At 41.7% G+C, this 18397-nt stretch overlaps 1 protein-coding gene across 6 annotated transcripts in view; it reads right to left on the bottom strand.

The window, feature by feature from the left end:
- CXADR (CXADR cell adhesion molecule) overlaps window positions 1-18397 on the bottom strand; it is a 53160-nt gene that overhangs the window by 11682 nt on the left and 23081 nt on the right. For 4 of the 6 annotated variants that reach the window (XM_079922044.1, XM_079922040.1, XM_079922041.1 and 1 more), the window contains exons 2-3: window positions 9822-9988; window positions 4213-4417 (exon numbers count right to left, since the gene is read on the bottom strand). In XM_079922044.1, coding sequence (XP_079778170.1) covers window positions 4213-4417; window positions 9822-9988 — 372 coding nt within the window. Of the gene's footprint in view, window positions 1-3425; window positions 3482-4212; window positions 4418-9821; window positions 9989-18397 lie in introns of all 6 variants that reach the window. The other 2 variants (XM_079922043.1, XM_079922045.1) reach the window with 2 other exon arrangements.

Raw genomic sequence — 18397 nt, 5'->3', positions numbered from 1 at the left:
GTATTGTATCATCATCCCTCCATGCTAGTGGCTCACTGCCTCAGTCTATAGGAAACACTCTAAATCTCTATTTGGGACAGAATATGCTTTGATCATCATGTCATCCATATAGGAATATTTTTGCTTAGTTCAAAATACCTTGACTCCTGGCAAAATCCGTGCATAGATGGTAAAAATCAATGGTCAAAAGTTTGAGGAGAAACAAGATATTTGCATAGTCTCAAAGTGGTTCCCCCACTGGGATTTTTTTTTTAAAAAAACATCTTTACTGGAGTATTATTGCTTTACAATGTTGTGTTAGTTTCTGTGGTAGAACAAAGTGAATCAGCTATATGTATACATATATCCCATATCTCTTCCCTCTTGCGTCTCCCTCCCACCCTCCCTATCTCACCGCTCTAGGTGGTCACAAAGCACCGAGCTGATCTCCCTGTGCTATGCAGCTGCTTCCCACTAGCTATCTATTTTACATTCGGTAGTGTATATATGTCCATGTTACTCTCTCACTTCGTCCCAGCTCACCCTTCCCCCTCCCCGTGTCCTCAAGTCCATTCTCTATGCGTCTTTATTCCTGTCCTATCCCTAGGTTCATCAGAACCATTTCTCTTTTTTTTTAGATTCCATATATATGTGTTAGCATACGGTATGTTTTTCTCTTTCTGACTTACTTCACTCTGTATGACAGTCCCTAGGTCCATCCACCTCATACAAATAACTCAATTTCGTTTCTTTTTATGGCCAAGTAATATTCCACTGTATATATGTGCCACATTTTCTTTATCCATTCATCTGTTGATGGACACTTAGGTTGCTTCCATGTCCTGGCTATTGTAAATAGTGCTGCAATGAACCCTGTGGTACATGACTCTTTTTGAATTATGGTTTTCTCAGGGTATATATATGCCCAGTAGTGGGATTGCTGGGTCGTATGGTGGTTCTATTTTTAGTTTTCTAAGGAACCTCCATACTGTTCTCCATAGTGGTTGTATCAATTTACATTCCCACCAACATGCGATTATTTTTTAATCCCAGAGGGAAAAGTAGTAATTTTTTTTTAAAGTAGTAATTTTATAGCAGAGAAACCTATCAGATAAAACTGAAACCAAGTGATCATGGTTAACAATAGACAGGACATCATGTGCCCCCTGACATTAACTGGAGACTACAGATGTCAATGCAGCAGGGATCTTAGATTTGACCCCAGCACAAAAACGCATTAACAGGAAGCTGTGGAATTCAAATTAGGCCTGTAGTTTAGTTAATATTATTGTCCCAACATTAATCTCTTGCTTTTGGTAGTTGTACTATGCTTTTATAAAATGTTAACATTAGGAAAAATTAGGTTATGGGTATACTCTCAGGAACTTTCTGGTATTTTTGCAACTTTTCTATAAAACTAAAATTATTTCAGAATAAAAAGTTGAAAAAAAAATCCCAGTGTTGATTGAGTCCCCACACATGCTGTTGCCACGTGTTCTTGTGATGTGGGTGCAGTCTGAGCGCACCATATACACACACGAAGGAAAGTTAACCTGTGTGTGCTCTCCTCTGCAAAACAACCCAGTCTATTTATACCGAAAGGTCTCAATAATAGGCTTTTTCAGAGTTCTCAGGGAAGGTGCTGGTAATGTGTGGTCACCATATTAACCCTCTGTCAATTCCCTTTGTTATCATCACCCCGTCCAGTTTCTTTCCTGAGTTGCATCCACATATACGTCTGGTGTATCTGAAAGAGCAGGGTGGGCCTCAGCAATGGAGCGAGGGATAGCAACATACCACCCCTCACACCGAGGCAGCTAACGGTCCACACAGCACCCACGGCTCACCGAACGAGCTTTCATTACTCCGTGAACACCATGGTGGCATCTTCAGGTTTCCCACAAACGAATCAAAGTATCAGGCAGAGCCTCTGACAATGAACCAAGCAAGAGCTCCACTGGACTGCCATTCAGTCTGGTCCCTAGAGGGGACTTTATTTAATCTTTCCTCCAGATTGTCTAAGCGGAATTTTCAGAAAAAAGTGAGCAAATTAGGCTTCTGTCCAGCTCTCACTTTCAAGAGAAACTTCTAATGTTTTCTGCCACAGTGGTCATGACTCACCTGGAAACATGGAAGAGACAAAGAAATTCTCCTCTGGCTCTGAGACAGCCTCGCCAGGTCAGAGGATTAGTCATCCCCACTTCCCTTCGGCAACCACCGCCCCCATTCTCCCCACCCCACATTTTAATCCCTCTCTCCCTCCCCGATTTGACTTCAGGGTTTGCTTGGCCACGGTGATGCCCCACGGAGCTAACAAAAGGAGTTACTGTCTCAATGCTTCCCACAGTTCTAGGCGGAGGAATAAGATGTGAGGGGTGTGAGGTTTAATGTAAAAGGCCATCCCTCCTGCCCAACAGCCATGGCTGCTGCCTCAGTGTGCCCGGCCAGAGCCTGTTCCTAAGGGATCTCTCTCTTTCCCTCTCACACACACACACACACACACACACACACTCACACACACAGTGCCCGTCCACACCTCTTCCGGGAACATGTGCCAATCGCATTCCTCCCAGTGTACCTGTCCCCCTCAGACAGGGATTTCACAATAAATAATTCTGATAAATATGTATAGTCTGCTTGGTACAGCATGAACTAGTTAAATTTTCATATATATCCTAACTCAATGCTTCCTGGAGAGCAGTGCTTAAAGAAGATATACTCAGGGTTATAATTCCAGGTATGCCTGGGCTAAGAGTTCAGACAAATTATTAAACTTTACCTGCTTTCATATTTATAAAAAAGAAAGGCAACTCCATGTTCGCTGAATGTAGACACAAAAGGCTAGAATTTCCAATGTTACCATATTCCTTTTTCTGGTTCCTTGTTCAGGTTCACTTGCTTTCATATCACAGACATATTCTGAATGAGCTCCATTTAGCATGGAGTGCCCTTTACCAGGACCCCCTTGTGTGCCCCCTTCAGTGATGTCGCCAGAAGACTGCCTTACCAACCAAGACAACCCCTGGAGTTGCCATTGGGGTGCAAAGAAATCCGCATTCTTATTCCTAATCTCTACCTGCTCTGATATTCATTCTTTAGAAAAGTATGCTACTCAGGATGAGTCTGGAACCCAACAGACTTAAGCTCTCTGCTCAGTTTCTAAAACAAAAGGAACGAAAGGTAGAAGTTGAGGTGGGCGGGGGGAGGCCAGCGGGGGAGTTGTCCAGATTAGTTATTTCCAGGGGTATGGCAGGTGATTCCAGCAACCAGCATTTCCTACATAAAGTGGGTGCCCAAGTGTCCCCCAAACCTGGCACCTTAGGTCGCAGGGGAATTTACTGTCACTGAATAGTGAGAGACAGTTGAGATTTTCTACATGGCAGCCATTGTACTTTTGGGTAAAGCCTACCACGATAAGATTTTAGAAGTATATTTATGAATGGTACCTTTCAGAGTTTCTCAGTTTGCAGCGGTAAAGAGTGCTTGTGCATGACCACAGAATCTAGAGGAGGATGACAAACGCTGTGGGCCTTGACTGTTTATGACGCAGTTTATACATATCTCCTTCTAAACTGTCCTGGAGAGCTGCATCTTAGTGGCCACCTGTCTAATCTCCTCACTTTAAGGACGAAAAACAGTGATGCTCATGGAGGTAAAGGACTATCTAAGGTCTAAAGGCCTTACACCAATTCAATATTCCAGCTACCATGTTCCATCTCCTCTGTTCTAAATACTCCAATTACTCATCATAGAAACCTCATTTATTCTTTGGGAAATGCAGTTCGAAAAAGCTTAAGGCACACGTCACAATTGTGAGCTGAATAAGACTGCAAAGAGATTTAATGATAATTATTTTTATGTTTCGAAAATATAGGCTGAGGCCCAGGAAATGAAGAGGTTCTATTTAATTCTCAGGGCAAACCTGAGAACAATGGGAAAAGCCTGGATCCCCTAACTCCTGCTTTAGCGTTCTTCTCCCATATCACAGAACTCCTTCGTTTACTTTCAAATGCTTTCATGAACTTCACAAAGAAGTTGGTTGCTTATTTTTCCTACCCAAAGGAAAAACGAAAAGGTAGCTTTATGTTTTATGCTATTAGAGGACATTAGAATTATGTCAAGTATTTAAAATTATTACTCTAAAAACCTAAGCTTTGTCTCACATAAATGCTGCTACTACAGTACTGTGACCACTCACCCTGTTAATAAGTAACATTATTACAAATAACTTACCAAGAACTGTCAGCTGAATCTTCTTATTTCCAACACCGGGAGCTTTTTTCACTTTGCACTGGTATGTGCCAATATCTGACAACTGTAAATTCGTTACATTTATTGATGCATCACCAGATTTGAGATCAGTACTTGTAAAATGTACTCGTCCCTTGAGATCTTGATAGTAGTCGTCATAAATTTTGTCTCCAGAATATAAAATAATCTAAAAGAAAGCCAAGATAAGACAAGGAAAAAACAAACAAGCAAGCAAACTCTCTCTCTCATTAAAGGAGCTCTGGATACACCATGGTACTGTAGGATCCAAAAAAAGAATAAGAACACAGTATCATGAGGAATCTACAAGTATTCAAATCACAGGTTAAGAAAACAGAGAGAAACCACAATACGATCCCTAAGTATGGTCACACACTGTCATTGTAAATGGGGAAACCAAGACCGCCACATGATTAAGTAATGTAGCCCTCTATCAGAGCCCTTCGGTGAGACTCCACAAGAGCGTGGATTTGTGAATTCTGATACACTCTATTTTCAGCTGCCTCAGAGGATGCAGTGTGCCAATCAACTGTATAAAATCAGGTACAAACCACCACTACTGCCCAAAAGGGGCTTATGATAATTTACCCGTGGAACTTAAAAACAAAAAAAGACATTTTTTGTCTTAATATACTAAGTTGGAGGCACTCGAAGATTCCAGACTCTAATAGATAAAATAATAAAATAAACCTGTTTAGATGTGTGTGCCCAGCCAGGTTAACAGGACCTTCCAATTAATCTGTGACTAAGAGCAAAGACCTTTCCTAATTCCACTAAGTTTTCTGAACCACTGTTATAGGCTTTGATGGAAATAACTAAAGGCTAGATTTAGAGGGAAAATAAGTTCTGCTAAACTTGACTTGGAAGATAACTGATAATAGTCATCTCTAACTATCACTAAAATTAATTGAACACACTTTATAATTTTTCATTCGCTAATAAAATCCTTCATTCTGGCCATCTGAGACCCAAGAGCCAAAGAGCAGTGGTACCAAAGTCAAATAATAATCAGAAAAGACAACTACAGTCTACATCCTGCACATAATTTTTTATCTGAGATGTTTATTATGAACAATAAGATCAGAATCAGTGCCATCTGTAGGAATTTCTCCAGGACACAGACTTGGGTTCTTCTATTATCACCTCCCCTACCATGATGACCCCACCCCCAATTCACTAAAGATCTTTTGCTTGTATAAAGTGTCTGCACTGCAGACACACTCAGTACCGGTTTGCTAAGTAAATAAAAGACGCAGTCGAAGGGTCCACAGCTGACTTACTCTGTAAAACAAGCCATCACTTTGTTTGTTCCATCTTCTCCCCACACCCAATTGACAACAGCAACACTGAGAACTCCTCGAATGAGATAGTGTCTCTTCCTCTATATTAAACTGTGGACTCTCCTGGGCCACAAAGTTCAGTCCCTCATTTTGCTACACACACGCTTCAGTAGTCTTTCAAGGAGGGCCTGACAAATAAAATGTGTCTCCAACTGTCAGTCATTTTTGTAAACTAACTCAATGTTTTCCCATGAAAACAGTCTTATAAACAGTAGTTAAGAAACCGGGAAGTAACATTTACCAGGCAATTTTGATTCCTCTTTACAACCCAGCAGCGATGGAGACACTATCCACGTTTAACCTTTAACCTGAGGAAAGCAGGGGCTGTCACAGACCTTCTCTCCCAAAGTCACACAGCTGAGATGCAAACCAGATCCATTTGGCCTGCCACTGTATACTGACTGACTTTATAAACATTTCTTTATGACTTACAGGCTTACAAAATGCTAATGCATATTGTATTTCAGAGAATTCTTACCACAACCCCGAGGCAGGTGTACTTGGTCCTATTTTACACATGAGGAAACAGAGGAGGTAGTACACGTTAGTGCAGAGGATAATCAAATGCGGGCTGGGGGGTAGCGGGCAGGGCAGGGCAGGGTCAGAGAGACTGGGGTTCAGACTCCCAGCTGTGTCTGTTGCCAGCGCCGTGACCCTGGGCATGTTCCTTCAAATCCCTGGGCCTCACTTTCCTCCTCCTCACAGGAAATGATCCTCATTCCGGGATGCTGTTTTAAGGCTTAAAAATAAGTATATATAATTAAAGTATATAAAACGCTGCCCAGCACACAGTAAGTGCACAGTACATGGTAACTGTTTGCTGACTAAAGAGATCACACAGGGAATGATGGAAATTCCTCCAGCCAGTCCCCCACCGCACTGCCTGCTAGCTTAAAAATATTAAAATAAGGATTTGGCGAGCATTATAATGTAGCTGAAATTCTATGTAAGCATCCTCTTCTGCATCAATCTCTCCCTAGGCCCTTCTTTCTTTTGGTCTTCCTTTACTGTGTTTTAGGTTAGAGGCTAGGCTTTGCCAAATTTGCCAGAATTGCCCAGAAATGGACACTTCAACCCAGTTCCTAGTTTCATACGTGTCTCACAAGTCCTGCAGGCAGCAAGGTTGGGCCTCCCACTCAGCACAGAAGTTCTTGTCTCCTTACATGAATAGAAACGCAAGGCTATAGGGCACGCTGGACTTCTTGGTCTCGAGACGTACCTGGTCACAGGGCTTCACCCGTGAGTCTTAAGCCAGAAGCATTTATGACCTGTGCTCTCCATTCATGCATCTTAACCACGGAACCAGAGTCCTGGACTCTAAAGGGGGATGGGCACTGCACTGGCGAGGGAGTCTGGGGTGTGTAGGACCTCAGGTAGAAGCTTGCACTCACGGTGCTGGCACTGCCATGGAAAGCGGAGAGGGGATGGGGCTCCCCTGGTGGCGCAGTGGTTGAGAGTCCGCCTGCCGATGCAGGGGACACGGGTTCGTGCCCCGGTCCGGGAAGATCCCACGTGCCGCGGAGCGGCTGGGCCCGTGAGCCATGGCCGCTGAGCCTGCGCATCCGGAGCCTGTGCTCCGCAACGGGAGAGGCCACAACAGTGAGAGGCCCGCGTACCGCAAAAAAAAAAAAAAAAAAAAAGGAGAGAGAGAGAGGGGATGAAGAGCAAGATGAGAGGGGACACGGTATCTGGGCTGAGTATACAGGATGAGTCAGGCTCAACTTATTTTGCTTAGGGGGAGAGAAGGAAGTTCTAGTACCAGAATCAGGGCAGAGATATATCCTTGGAGGGGGTGGCCCTAGACATTTACAACTTGGGAAAGCACCTTAATTTTTTTCTTCACAAATACATCATGGACAGACTGCTTGTATTTGCCAAAAATAGTTAATTACCTAACTGCACTGATTCAGCCATTAAACAGCTGGATAACCCCTTCTTTAATATGGACCATAAGTAAAAATTTCCCTTCCAAATATATTATGTATAATATTCCTCCAAATACTCGAACTTCTTCTTCTCTCCCTGGTTTAATATAATTTATTAACACTGATTTTTTTTAAATTAAATATATCAGGCAAAGCTAATATGAGGCACTCTAAATTAGTGGAATAATCTGGTACCATTAAAAGGCAAAGCGTGATATGTGTATTTGGAGATGAGGTTGAAATCGTGCCCCAAAGGGTTAACAGAAACTGGTGACTAACAGGAATTCTTAAGCTTGTCTTAGAGAACAGCACATAAAAGCACGGCTTGTTCAAAACCCCTCCACTTGTACCCTACCTTCTCTGACCCAGCTCGCCTTAATTATTTTTTAACTCCTTAACCACCTTTATAGACAATGCTGATGTATGGGTCACACAGTGATGGGGGGGGCTTAAGTTGTTTTCCAGGAACTGGGAGTTGGCTTCTGTCCAGTTCAAGCCCGCTAAGGTTGGTTGGGACCACCGACCCTAAAACTGAGTCTGGGCAGGTGTCCATTGAATGGCCTTTTGACGTCAGAGGGCTGAAAACTCCACCTTCAATCATGCTAAGTGTCTCCATTTCTGAACATGAATCTCAAGAAAAAGCATGTAACTAAGCTATATCTGCACAGAACACTGATGACCTCACCTTTTCCTAACTCCAAACACCTTTCCCCATGCCTAAGACCACCCTGCTTCTTTATCTCATAAATATGTCAAGCCCCTTGCCTTCAGGAAGGCAGATCTGAGATTTGTTCCGTCTCCTCACTTGGCTGCCTTGTGAGTAACTCTTTCTCAGCTGCAAACTTTGGCATCTCAGCTCTTGTCTTTCAGCATTTGTCTTGCTGCAAGTCAGGCAAAGGAACCTGGTTTAATAACAAGGTTATTGGGCAATTTTTCTCCTTTGTGCTACTTTTGGCTTTTCAAGTTTTCTACATTAGGCTCTTATTAATTTGTAATTAGAAAAAATTCTATAATAATACAGTCATCCCGGGGCTTCCCTGGTGGCACAGTGGTTAAGAATCCACCTGCCAATGCAGGGGACACGGGTTCGAGCCCTGGTCCGGGAAGATGCCACATGCCACGGAGCAACTAAGCCCGCGCACCACAACTGCTAAGCCTGAGCTCTAGAGCCCGCGAACCACCACTACTGAAGCCCGCGTGCCTGGAGCCCGTGCTCCACAACAAGAGAAGCCACCGCAATGAGAAGCCCACACGCCACAACAAAGAGTAGCCCCCGCTCGCTGCAACTAGAGAAAGCCCGCATGCAGCAACAAAGACCCAATGCAGCCAAAAATAAATTAAAATGAATAAATTAAAAAAAGAAACTAGATCTTAATTATAAAAAAATTTAAAATAAAAAATAATAATACAGACATTCCTCCGTACCCCCGGTGGGGGTGGGGATGGGGGTGGTCCAGGACCTCCTTCCCCCTCCCCTCCTCAGATGCCAAAATCCGCAGATGCTCAGGCCCCTCATACAAGATCGCGTACTTACGAGATGATTTAAAGTATATGCACCCTCCCATATACTTTAACTCATCTCTAGATTACCTACAATACCTAATACAATGTAAATGCTATGTAAATTGTTGCTTGCATGTGGGAAATTCAAGTTTTGCTTTCTGGAACTTTCTGGATTTTTTTTTTCCCGAGTATTTTCAATCCATGAATGGTTGAATCCACAGATGGGGAATCCACAGATATGAAGGGCCAACTGCTGTTTTGATTTTTAAGGAATTCAATGTATAGGATATTTAACTTGCAAAAATATGGAAAGCAGACTGTAATAATACGTACGTTCATTACACTGTTAGACTTGACCCTTACACTGGTAATGGAATCCTTGTGTGAAATGTAAAAATTCAATTCTACCTAACCTTTCACAAAGCCTAGTTTACCAGGCATCCCCTAACACGTTATGCACATTCCTGCTGCACTGTCATACCCGCTCCATATACGCCTCCCCTGCTCCCTGGCTCACATATACTTCCAAGTCCAGATTTTCAGGACGTTCCCAAGTTCCTCTCCTTCCTTGCAGCCTTCTCTAAGAAGTCTAGTGACCTTTTCTTCCTCTTGAAATCGGAGGTCACTTATTATCCACTTCACTCCATTACATAAGTGTCCTCAATTTCCACAGCATGTGCCTTCCTCACCTACACCATAAGCTATGACTTTCTTCATAGCTCCCCAGGTCCCCCCACACGTTATCAGCACAGTGACAGACACCGAAGACCAGTTCCCCGGCATCTGCCGAGTAAGCAGCACATACCACTTGATCCACCTTCTGATTATCAGCTGGTGATAGCAGCCACTCGATGTCCAGAGGTCCCTGGTCTTCTGGACTGAGGGTAAATTTGCATGGCAAATAGGCAGTTTCCCCTTTGGCCTTTTCAATCATCTGTTCAGGAGTAGTGATACTCAAACTTCTGGCGAAATCTAGAATATGAAACATGTATATCGACTGAGCATCTGCTCTCAGGCTGGCAGCACACTCAGCACACCTCAGCTCTTCAGAGGGAGCACAGGATGTGGGAGAAACAGGATTTTATTTGGGACCACAGTAATGAAATTCCAACTCAGCGGTCCCCAGTTTTTAAGTCTGTGCTTCTGTAGAAATAGAATGACAAATATTAATATCCATCTTATTCAATGCAATTTCCTTTCAGAACACTGGGAAGTTCCCAACGTTATATGGAATACCAGCATTCTCATATGAATCATAAGAACCTAGTAAAGGATTTCTATTATCCAAGCAGATGTTTAAAACTGAACCTGGCTAGAGTCTCTGAAAGGGCAATTACGTCACACTAATTCAAGGCCATATTAATTCACGCTTCCACGGTGCCAGGGACACACTTGGAACTCCCATCACTGGGGCACATGCTGATAAATTTTGACACGTTTCCTGCCAAGGCTTCTGTAATTCCAAATTTTTATTAAATTTGATTCTGTAACTTTTATCGAATGCTTAAAAATATTTCTAAGTAATAAATTTTGATGACAATTCAAAAAGAGAAGAAACTGTCAATTTATATATTTTTAAATGCACCAAATAATTGACCTCAATATTATCTTTAAGACATTTCTTACTGTTTGTCCCTTCTTATTTCCCTTCTGAAAAAGTCAGACATATTTATTATATCATTTTTAAAAGACATCATAAAATTCCATAACCTATTCTCAAATTTGTATTCTATGAAACTTCCACTTAGATCACACTAATGCTGGATGGCAATATTTGAAAACTCTATAAAAGCAAAAATAGATGTCCTGAGCCCCAAACAAAAATTCCAACATAGTTTCTTCCAACTGAGTTTGTGAGAGATGGCTAAAACCCACTGTAACCCCATAAGAATTGAAAAAAAAGTCTCCTCCTTGTGGCTAATGACTTACTGTAACAAAATCAGTATCTTTTACATGCAAAATAGATGGAAATTAACTACGAGCAAAACGATGCTATTTCTTACCAGTAAGGGAAAAAATACCAAGTTTAATTCACACATAGATCTGTTCACTACTTATGTCTTGCAATAAAGATTACAGTTTGAGCAACCAACAACTTAATATAAAATGCAAATTTAGTCTGTAAATGAACTATCACACAAAACTTTTTTTTTTTTTAACTATTTACACTATAAAAGTTTGAACCACACTAGTCTGTCACTGTATGTTTTTCTTGTGATAACCTAACATTTTCTTATAGGTAAAGTCAAATGTGTAACGTATGCAGGTCTGAAGCTTCAAATGAATACACTGGTTTCCATTCAGCAGCTCTACAACGTGGGCCTGACTTTCCGGGCTGGATGACGACCTGGAAGAGGCCCCAAGCACAAAGATTATGATACATGGGGCTTTCCTCTCTCCCCCACTTCCCATACCCCTGCTCACACCATAAAAATAAACACGGAGCAAAATTAAAAGTAAATCCAAGTCCTAATTCTCCATAATGATGCTTTTGTTGCTGGTTTTCAAATGACGCATTCTAACAGAACAAACCAAAATGAAGAATTATATTATTATCCATCACATGAAGCTTTCCATTAGCTCGTAGAAGAGGCTTAATACACACGGACTATCAGTTGTAATGAAATGTTAGTAAGGTTGTAGCCAATAGATTGAGAAGGAAAGAAAAGTCAGGTTACATTCAAGACCATTTATATTCAGGCACCAACCTAGGCTTTTATCACATTTAAGTGCACTCATCAAACAGCAAATTAAATTTGGACACAGACTCTCTGCAGGCCCTCCCCTAAATCAGAGGTGGCCTTGTTTTGGCCAATAGAAAGTAGCCTGAGTACTGCTGAGCCAGTCCCAAGGCTAGGCTTCAAGAGGCGTTGCTGCTCCACATAGAGAGAACTGAGGTGTCAGACCAACAGCTGTAAGTACCCAACCTGCAGCCACCCTAAAACACCAGCCCAGTCCACACCAGCTGCCTGCAGCTCCAGGAGTGACCCTAGACAGGATCATGAACTAATACACGATTGTTCTTTTAAAGCCTCTAAAGTTTGGGTTGGTTTGTTAAACAGCAAAGATTGATATGCCATCCAAAACCACTGATTCAGCCCAAATGGACCACTTACCATCCCCCCAGAAGTCCATACTACTCCATTCTCCATTTCATGTGCACATTTCTATTTTAGATGGTATGATTTGCTACGTATCTGTATAATCGCAACTATTTCTCCTGATTAATATTCAATCCTCTGAATAAATACTTTCTATCATTTCTAATAAACTCAATTCCATTCCCACCTCATTCACTCAGGCACTCCGCTACCTCTCCAGCCTACAATGATCTTTCCTGTCTTCCTAGTAATGCTCACAGTACTTTACTTTCTGCTATCCATTATCACCCATTTGGCACTCAGCGAATACTATCTTCTTTCTTTTTTCTTTCCTTTTATAAACTCAGGCTCCATGGTTTTTTTCCCTTCTTCTAGATATCAATGAGCTTATCTTCCCGTACTACCTTGTAATTTTAAGTGAATTTTTTTAATGCATGCCCTGATTCACCATTAGCTGCATCAGGGTCAGCAGAAATTGTGGATACCTTTATCCTCTGTTGCGTTCCTTGCACATTAGTAGAAAATAACTGGTGACTGGATTATAAGTTTGATGAATTTTAGAAATGTTGAAAAATAGCATTAATCTGCCAGAAGGTCCTGCTACTTGAAGATCTCCTGTCTATAGCTCCTACAATTGTCTGCATTTGTCTGGGTATGAATACCATATGTATGATGTAAGATAGGAACGATCTAAGTACAGTCCAGGATAAGAATTCCATTTCAAACAAATCAAGACACAGCCCAAACATACGGAGGCAAAAATATATAAGTAAGAATGAAAATTTGCTATAAAAAAACAATTAAAACTTCCTGGTTACTCTGTGCTTCTAGAGCTTTTATTTTATAAAACATCAAATGAAAAGTTTAGAGGCATCAATTAGATATCTAAATGAGTAAAAGTTTAAATTCTCCTAATTCATGCTCTCAGTACTTATACTACAGTCATTAGAATGAAATGTAACTTCGTTTTCATGATAGTATCATCCATTCTTTCTTCTTTGATACATAAAAATTACTTTTCTTTTAAAGAGTATCTTAGAAAACAGTTACATGTGTATAAAAATGATCTGGATAGATATCAAACTGTTAGTTATTTTTCACAACTGAGATTTTAAGAAAGGTGAGCTTTATAATGAGATTTCCTTAATATGTATACTGCTAAAAGAAATTTTAAACAGACTCTTAAGTGGCTTTCAGCATTTCTTTTTCCAAAAAAATGTTTAAAACATTCAACTGCTCTTCATTGTGTTGCACTAGAAATGAATTAAAATCTCAAGATGGTAGAAAACAGTTATTGGGTTTCCTAGCAACACTGAAGGGGCCTCTCTGCACGAGGGCATAGTTTTTCAAGCACTGACGTATGCATCAGTCACAAATTGTAGAAGACAAAAGGCAGACACTTGGTCTCAGGCAGTGTCTCTGGATATTCTTAACACCGCCCAATTCTATTTATGCAGCAAATTGAGTGATAATTTAACTTGCAAACTACTTGTAAGTTCAAACATGGTCTCAAAACTAAGTCAAATAACAAATCTTCTTATAATTTTATTCAAACATATTCAGAATGTGATGAAATACGCAGCACATGATCAACTACAAGTACTTGGAGGGTCCTGTTAATAAGTGCTCAGCACTGGATTATGTAAATAAACAGACTGAATCATGTCCCTTTTTGGCAGTGACTGAAATAACATCTCCCAGTTTTCTGCTTGCTTTTTCTAATCTCCAAATTCCAAATCACTTGAGTCTGTGGAACCTCTCTTCTGCCCAGTCTGACTTCTATCTGAGCATCAAAATGACATGAATTCATCAGAGTATTTTTCAGCTTTGATGTTGTCATCTTCTGCCAAGGCCTTCGATCTGTTTCCACCATCAGAAAGGAGCAGAACTGGAGAGCATGGCAGGCAGTACTCCTCTAGAAGGCAGGCAACGTTTGCAACTGAAAACCTGCCTTATTTCTTTCATTTCTTTTCAAGTTTAAGGTACATGTTAACCTGGATAGTCTTCAGCTATCTTTTCCTTCTGTCAATCTTAAAATCATAGGAAGTTGGAACGTGCTCATGAAACTTTACAGTTGATTAAAAAAAAAATGAAGTAAATGTGTGAGAATTTTCGATAATGTTTTGACTGAGGAAAGTCTTAAAGAAAACTAGAGAACACAAAACAGAGAACACAAAAGCTATGAAGAAAAACACATAAATTTAACTATATTAAAAATCTTAGGTTAAAAAAAATCACCATTTAGCTTTCAACAAAACTTGCTGAACGAAGGAAGGTTTTCTGCTCTTCTATCACTGAGGAAATGAGACAAAAGGAAGGATCTGAAACATGTTTTCCACATATTTATCTATACAAGCAAGACACTAAATGTGGAGTCTGACCAAAGATGGCATATGCACAGGAATCTTTCAAGCAGTGACGGGTGAGGTGTTTTCACCTGGGTGGAGACAGGGGCTCCTACATAAGCTGTCTAGAGATCTAAGCAATCAATGAAATGCTTCATTACAACAGAATCAAATGGCATTCAAGAAATTCTGGATGCCCAAGGTAAGCAGGTCACAATACACTGGGGACAGCACAGGAAAGCAAACTCACAGGCCCAAGTACCTTTGTATAAGACAATGGAAACAGAAAGAGCCAAGCTAGGCAAAAGTGTTGGAAATATTGCAGCACCCATGGAGGGCGAGTCCAACTTACTGGACCAACACTACAGGAGGCCTGTGAAATACAAACGCGCAAACCCACTTTGAGGAATTGAGGCTGAACTCACAAGACCTAATACGTGCAAGCATGTATCTGAAAACAACCCCAATGTCCAACGAAAGGCAGCATCCGAAAACAACCTAGACGCCTAATAACAGGCTGCAGAATTAGGGTAAGAAATCCAAGCTCTCCTACCTGAGACAAAGCACTAGAGCAAACACACTAGGCCAGAACGAGCCCGCTCCAGCCAAAGGACCTGACTAAAATATGGCTTTCAGGTAGTAAAATCGAGTCCCACTTATATTAATGGAAGTTCGACTAAACACTGCCACCACCAGGTTTAATTCCATTTACCTGACAGCAAAGGTAGTTATCTAATCAAATGAGATCTTTCAAAAAGAATATAACCTTTAACATACACGTTTAATAATAAATATACAAGTATAATAATACTCTGGGGGGAGTGTGCTAGCGACTGAATTGTGTCCCGTCATAGTTCTTAGGGAAGCCTTAACGAATCCCCCATGTGACTGTGTTGGAGACAGGGCCTTTACGGAGGTGATTATGTTACATTCGGTCGAAGGGCAGAGCCCTAATTCGATAAGAACTGGTACCTCCTTAACGTAACTTTGATGTTCTGATTTATAATACATATATATTTGGTCTGTGTCCCAGTGCCTGGCACAGAGCTCCTAGGAGCGATCAAGGTGTCTTTTGTTATGATAACGGGACTTTTAGAGAATGCCTAAGGAACGTAAGGACGGGCTGGTTGCCAGGGGAGGTGAGCATGTGATGAGAGGATTAGAACTACCAGTCTCACCCCCAACCCTGGGAGGGGGAGGGGCTGGAGATTAAGTTCATTCACCAGAGCCAATGATTTGATCCATCATGCCTCTGTAATGAAGACTATAAAAACCCAAGAGGACAGTATTAGGATAAACTGGGTTGTTAAACACATGGAGGTGCTCAGAGAGCAGGGAAGCGCCAAGCCTCTCCCCATACCCTGCCCTAGGCATCTTCCATTTGGCTGTATATCCTTTTTATAATAAACTGATGATCTAGTAAGTAAAAATTTCTCTGAGTTCTGTGAGCCGCTCTAGCAAACTGAGCTAAGGAGAGGGTAGTGGGAACCCCAGATCTATAGCGGGCTGGTCAGAAGCATAGCTGACAACCTGAACGCGCAACTGGCGTCTGAAGTGTGTGTGCGCGCATGAAGGGGGGTGGCAAGCTCGCAGGACCGAGCCCTTATGAACCTGTGGGTCTGACGTTACCTCCGCGTGGATGATGTCAGAACACCCAGCTGGTGTCAAAGTATTCCTTGGTGGATGCGGGGGGACCCCCCCCCACAGACAGCAGAATTGGTGTCAAATTAAAATATCCCAAATGCAACCATTTTTCTCTATGTCCAGGCCACTACCATCTCTCCCACAGGCGGGCCGCAGCACTGAGCACCCACACACTTTATAACACTGCCTTCCTTGCTCCAGCCCACCTTTTGGACTCACTTCTATTACTTTGGTCTCGGCTCAGGCACTTCCCCAGAAAGCATTCTTTCTTTGTGCCCAAATACGGACTGAATCCAATGGACTCCTCAGCCAGCTGATAAGGCCTCCATCACAAGTACTTACCCTGTTTTACTGAGGTTGCTTCTTCACTGTGTGTCCTTCCTACCCTATACCCTCAGTGAATATTTCGCATTTGATTTAGAAGCCAAATCTTCTTGATTATCATTGATTGCCTAGCAAAATTTCTGGTGCTCAGCTTAAAAATAAAAAAAAAAAAAAAAAAGGAAAAGGAAAACTCACAGGCACAAGTAGTACCTTTGTGTAAGAGAAGGGAAACTGAGGGTCTACCAGAAATGAAAGATGTTTCATTTCAAAATAGTGGGGAAAAATTAACAAAATGTAATGTGGCTAAAAGTAGGTGAAAATATGTTAAGACTTTTCTCGATTAAAGATGGAACCACAACAATGAAAGTATCCTGGTCTGGAGCCAATCACAGAAGGAAAGCAAAGAAATCAGAGGAAGCACCAAGGGGGGAAAGATGAGTTAAGCGCACACTTGCGGAGCACCTGTGTTTGTGCACGTTTCCCTCGTCTGAAAGGCCCAGTTTCTCCCACTGAAAGCACCGGTAGCCATTCAAAGTACCTCTCACCTGTGACCTCCTCCGAAGTTTTCCCAGATCCACACAGGCAGTGTTAATTGCTTCCTAATCTCAATTACACAACCCGCACCTCTACTGAAGGTAGTTGTTTACATGTCCCTACCCTTAAGCACATACTTTCACTTGCTTAACAGGGGGCCAGGGTTTCATCTCTGGAGGGCATGTTCCAAGCCTTAATTCAACAAGACCCCAGACCTGCCTTGGACGAAACTGCTCAGTTCCAGTGGAGGGCGGGAGCTCAGAGCAGAGGGAAGGTGAAGGAGCTATTTGAAAGAGGAGTGGTGATGGGAGAGAGGACCATGAAACCTTTCGGGGAAAAGTATGGGAAGGAGAGCCACGGGAAGACTGCGCATCCAGGGGAGTAAAGGAAAGGAACAGTGAAGTCACTGGAGATACACGGAGCTCAGAGGGAGCTGAACAAGCCTGGTCGTATGCTAACAGGAGCAAAGACAGTTGCTTATTACTTTAATATTCACATTACAAGAAATGTTAGCAAATGTGGTAAGAAATTAATGTGTATGCAACTTTATGTTTAGTTATGTATATATATTTTAAAGCAGCCTACCTGATCAGTCACTCATTTTTTTAAATATTTACCTATTTATTTATCTATTTATTTATTTATTTGGCTGCACCAGGTCTTAGTTGCAGCATGCAAACTCTTAGTTGCAGCACATGGGATCTAGTTCCCTGACCATGGATCCGAACCCAGGTCCCACGCATTGGGAGCGTGGAGTCTTAGCCACTGGACCACCAGGGAAGTCCCTAAGTATAGTTATATTAACATGAAAGAAATATGACATTAAGAAAAACTTTTATTCATGAATATTCTAAAATCACAACTAGGAATGAAGAAAAGTTGCTTGTCTATCTCTCTCTAGAACAGCATGAAGCAAAATGAGAAAAATGTTACACAACAATGTGTGGTTTCTCAGAATATGTGGAGTTGGACTTCCCTGGTGGCGCAGTGGTTAAGAATCTGCCTGCCAATTCAGGGGACATGGGTTCGAACCCTGATCCGGGAAGATTCCACACGCCGCAGAGCAGCTAAGCCTGTGCACCACATCTACTGAGCCCACACACCACAGCTACTGAAGCCTGCGTGTCTAGAGCCCGTGCTCCGCAACAAAGAAGCCACCGCATTGAGAAGCTCATGAACCGCAATGAAGAGTAACCCCAACACAGCCAAAAATTAAAAAAAAAAAAAAAAAAGAAAGAAAGAAAATCTGGAGTCATTCCAAAGATATTAACAAAAAAGAAAAACTAGGAATAAGAATAATTTAACTTCACATTCCAGAAGTCTTGCATATTTCTTTGGTTTCTTGAAAAGGGGTATGTTATGATGACCTTCATGTCAATTGTTACAAAGAACGTATTTGATATTGCCTTTTGTGAGAAATGTCAAAGTATGTC

Source organism: Stenella coeruleoalba, assembly GCF_951394435.1.
Source record: "Stenella coeruleoalba genome assembly, chromosome: 5".
Classification (NCBI taxonomy): Eukaryota; Metazoa; Chordata; class Mammalia; order Artiodactyla; family Delphinidae; genus Stenella; species Stenella coeruleoalba.
Note: the sequence above shows the minus strand (reverse complement) of the source record. Positions and strands in the feature narration are given on the sequence as shown.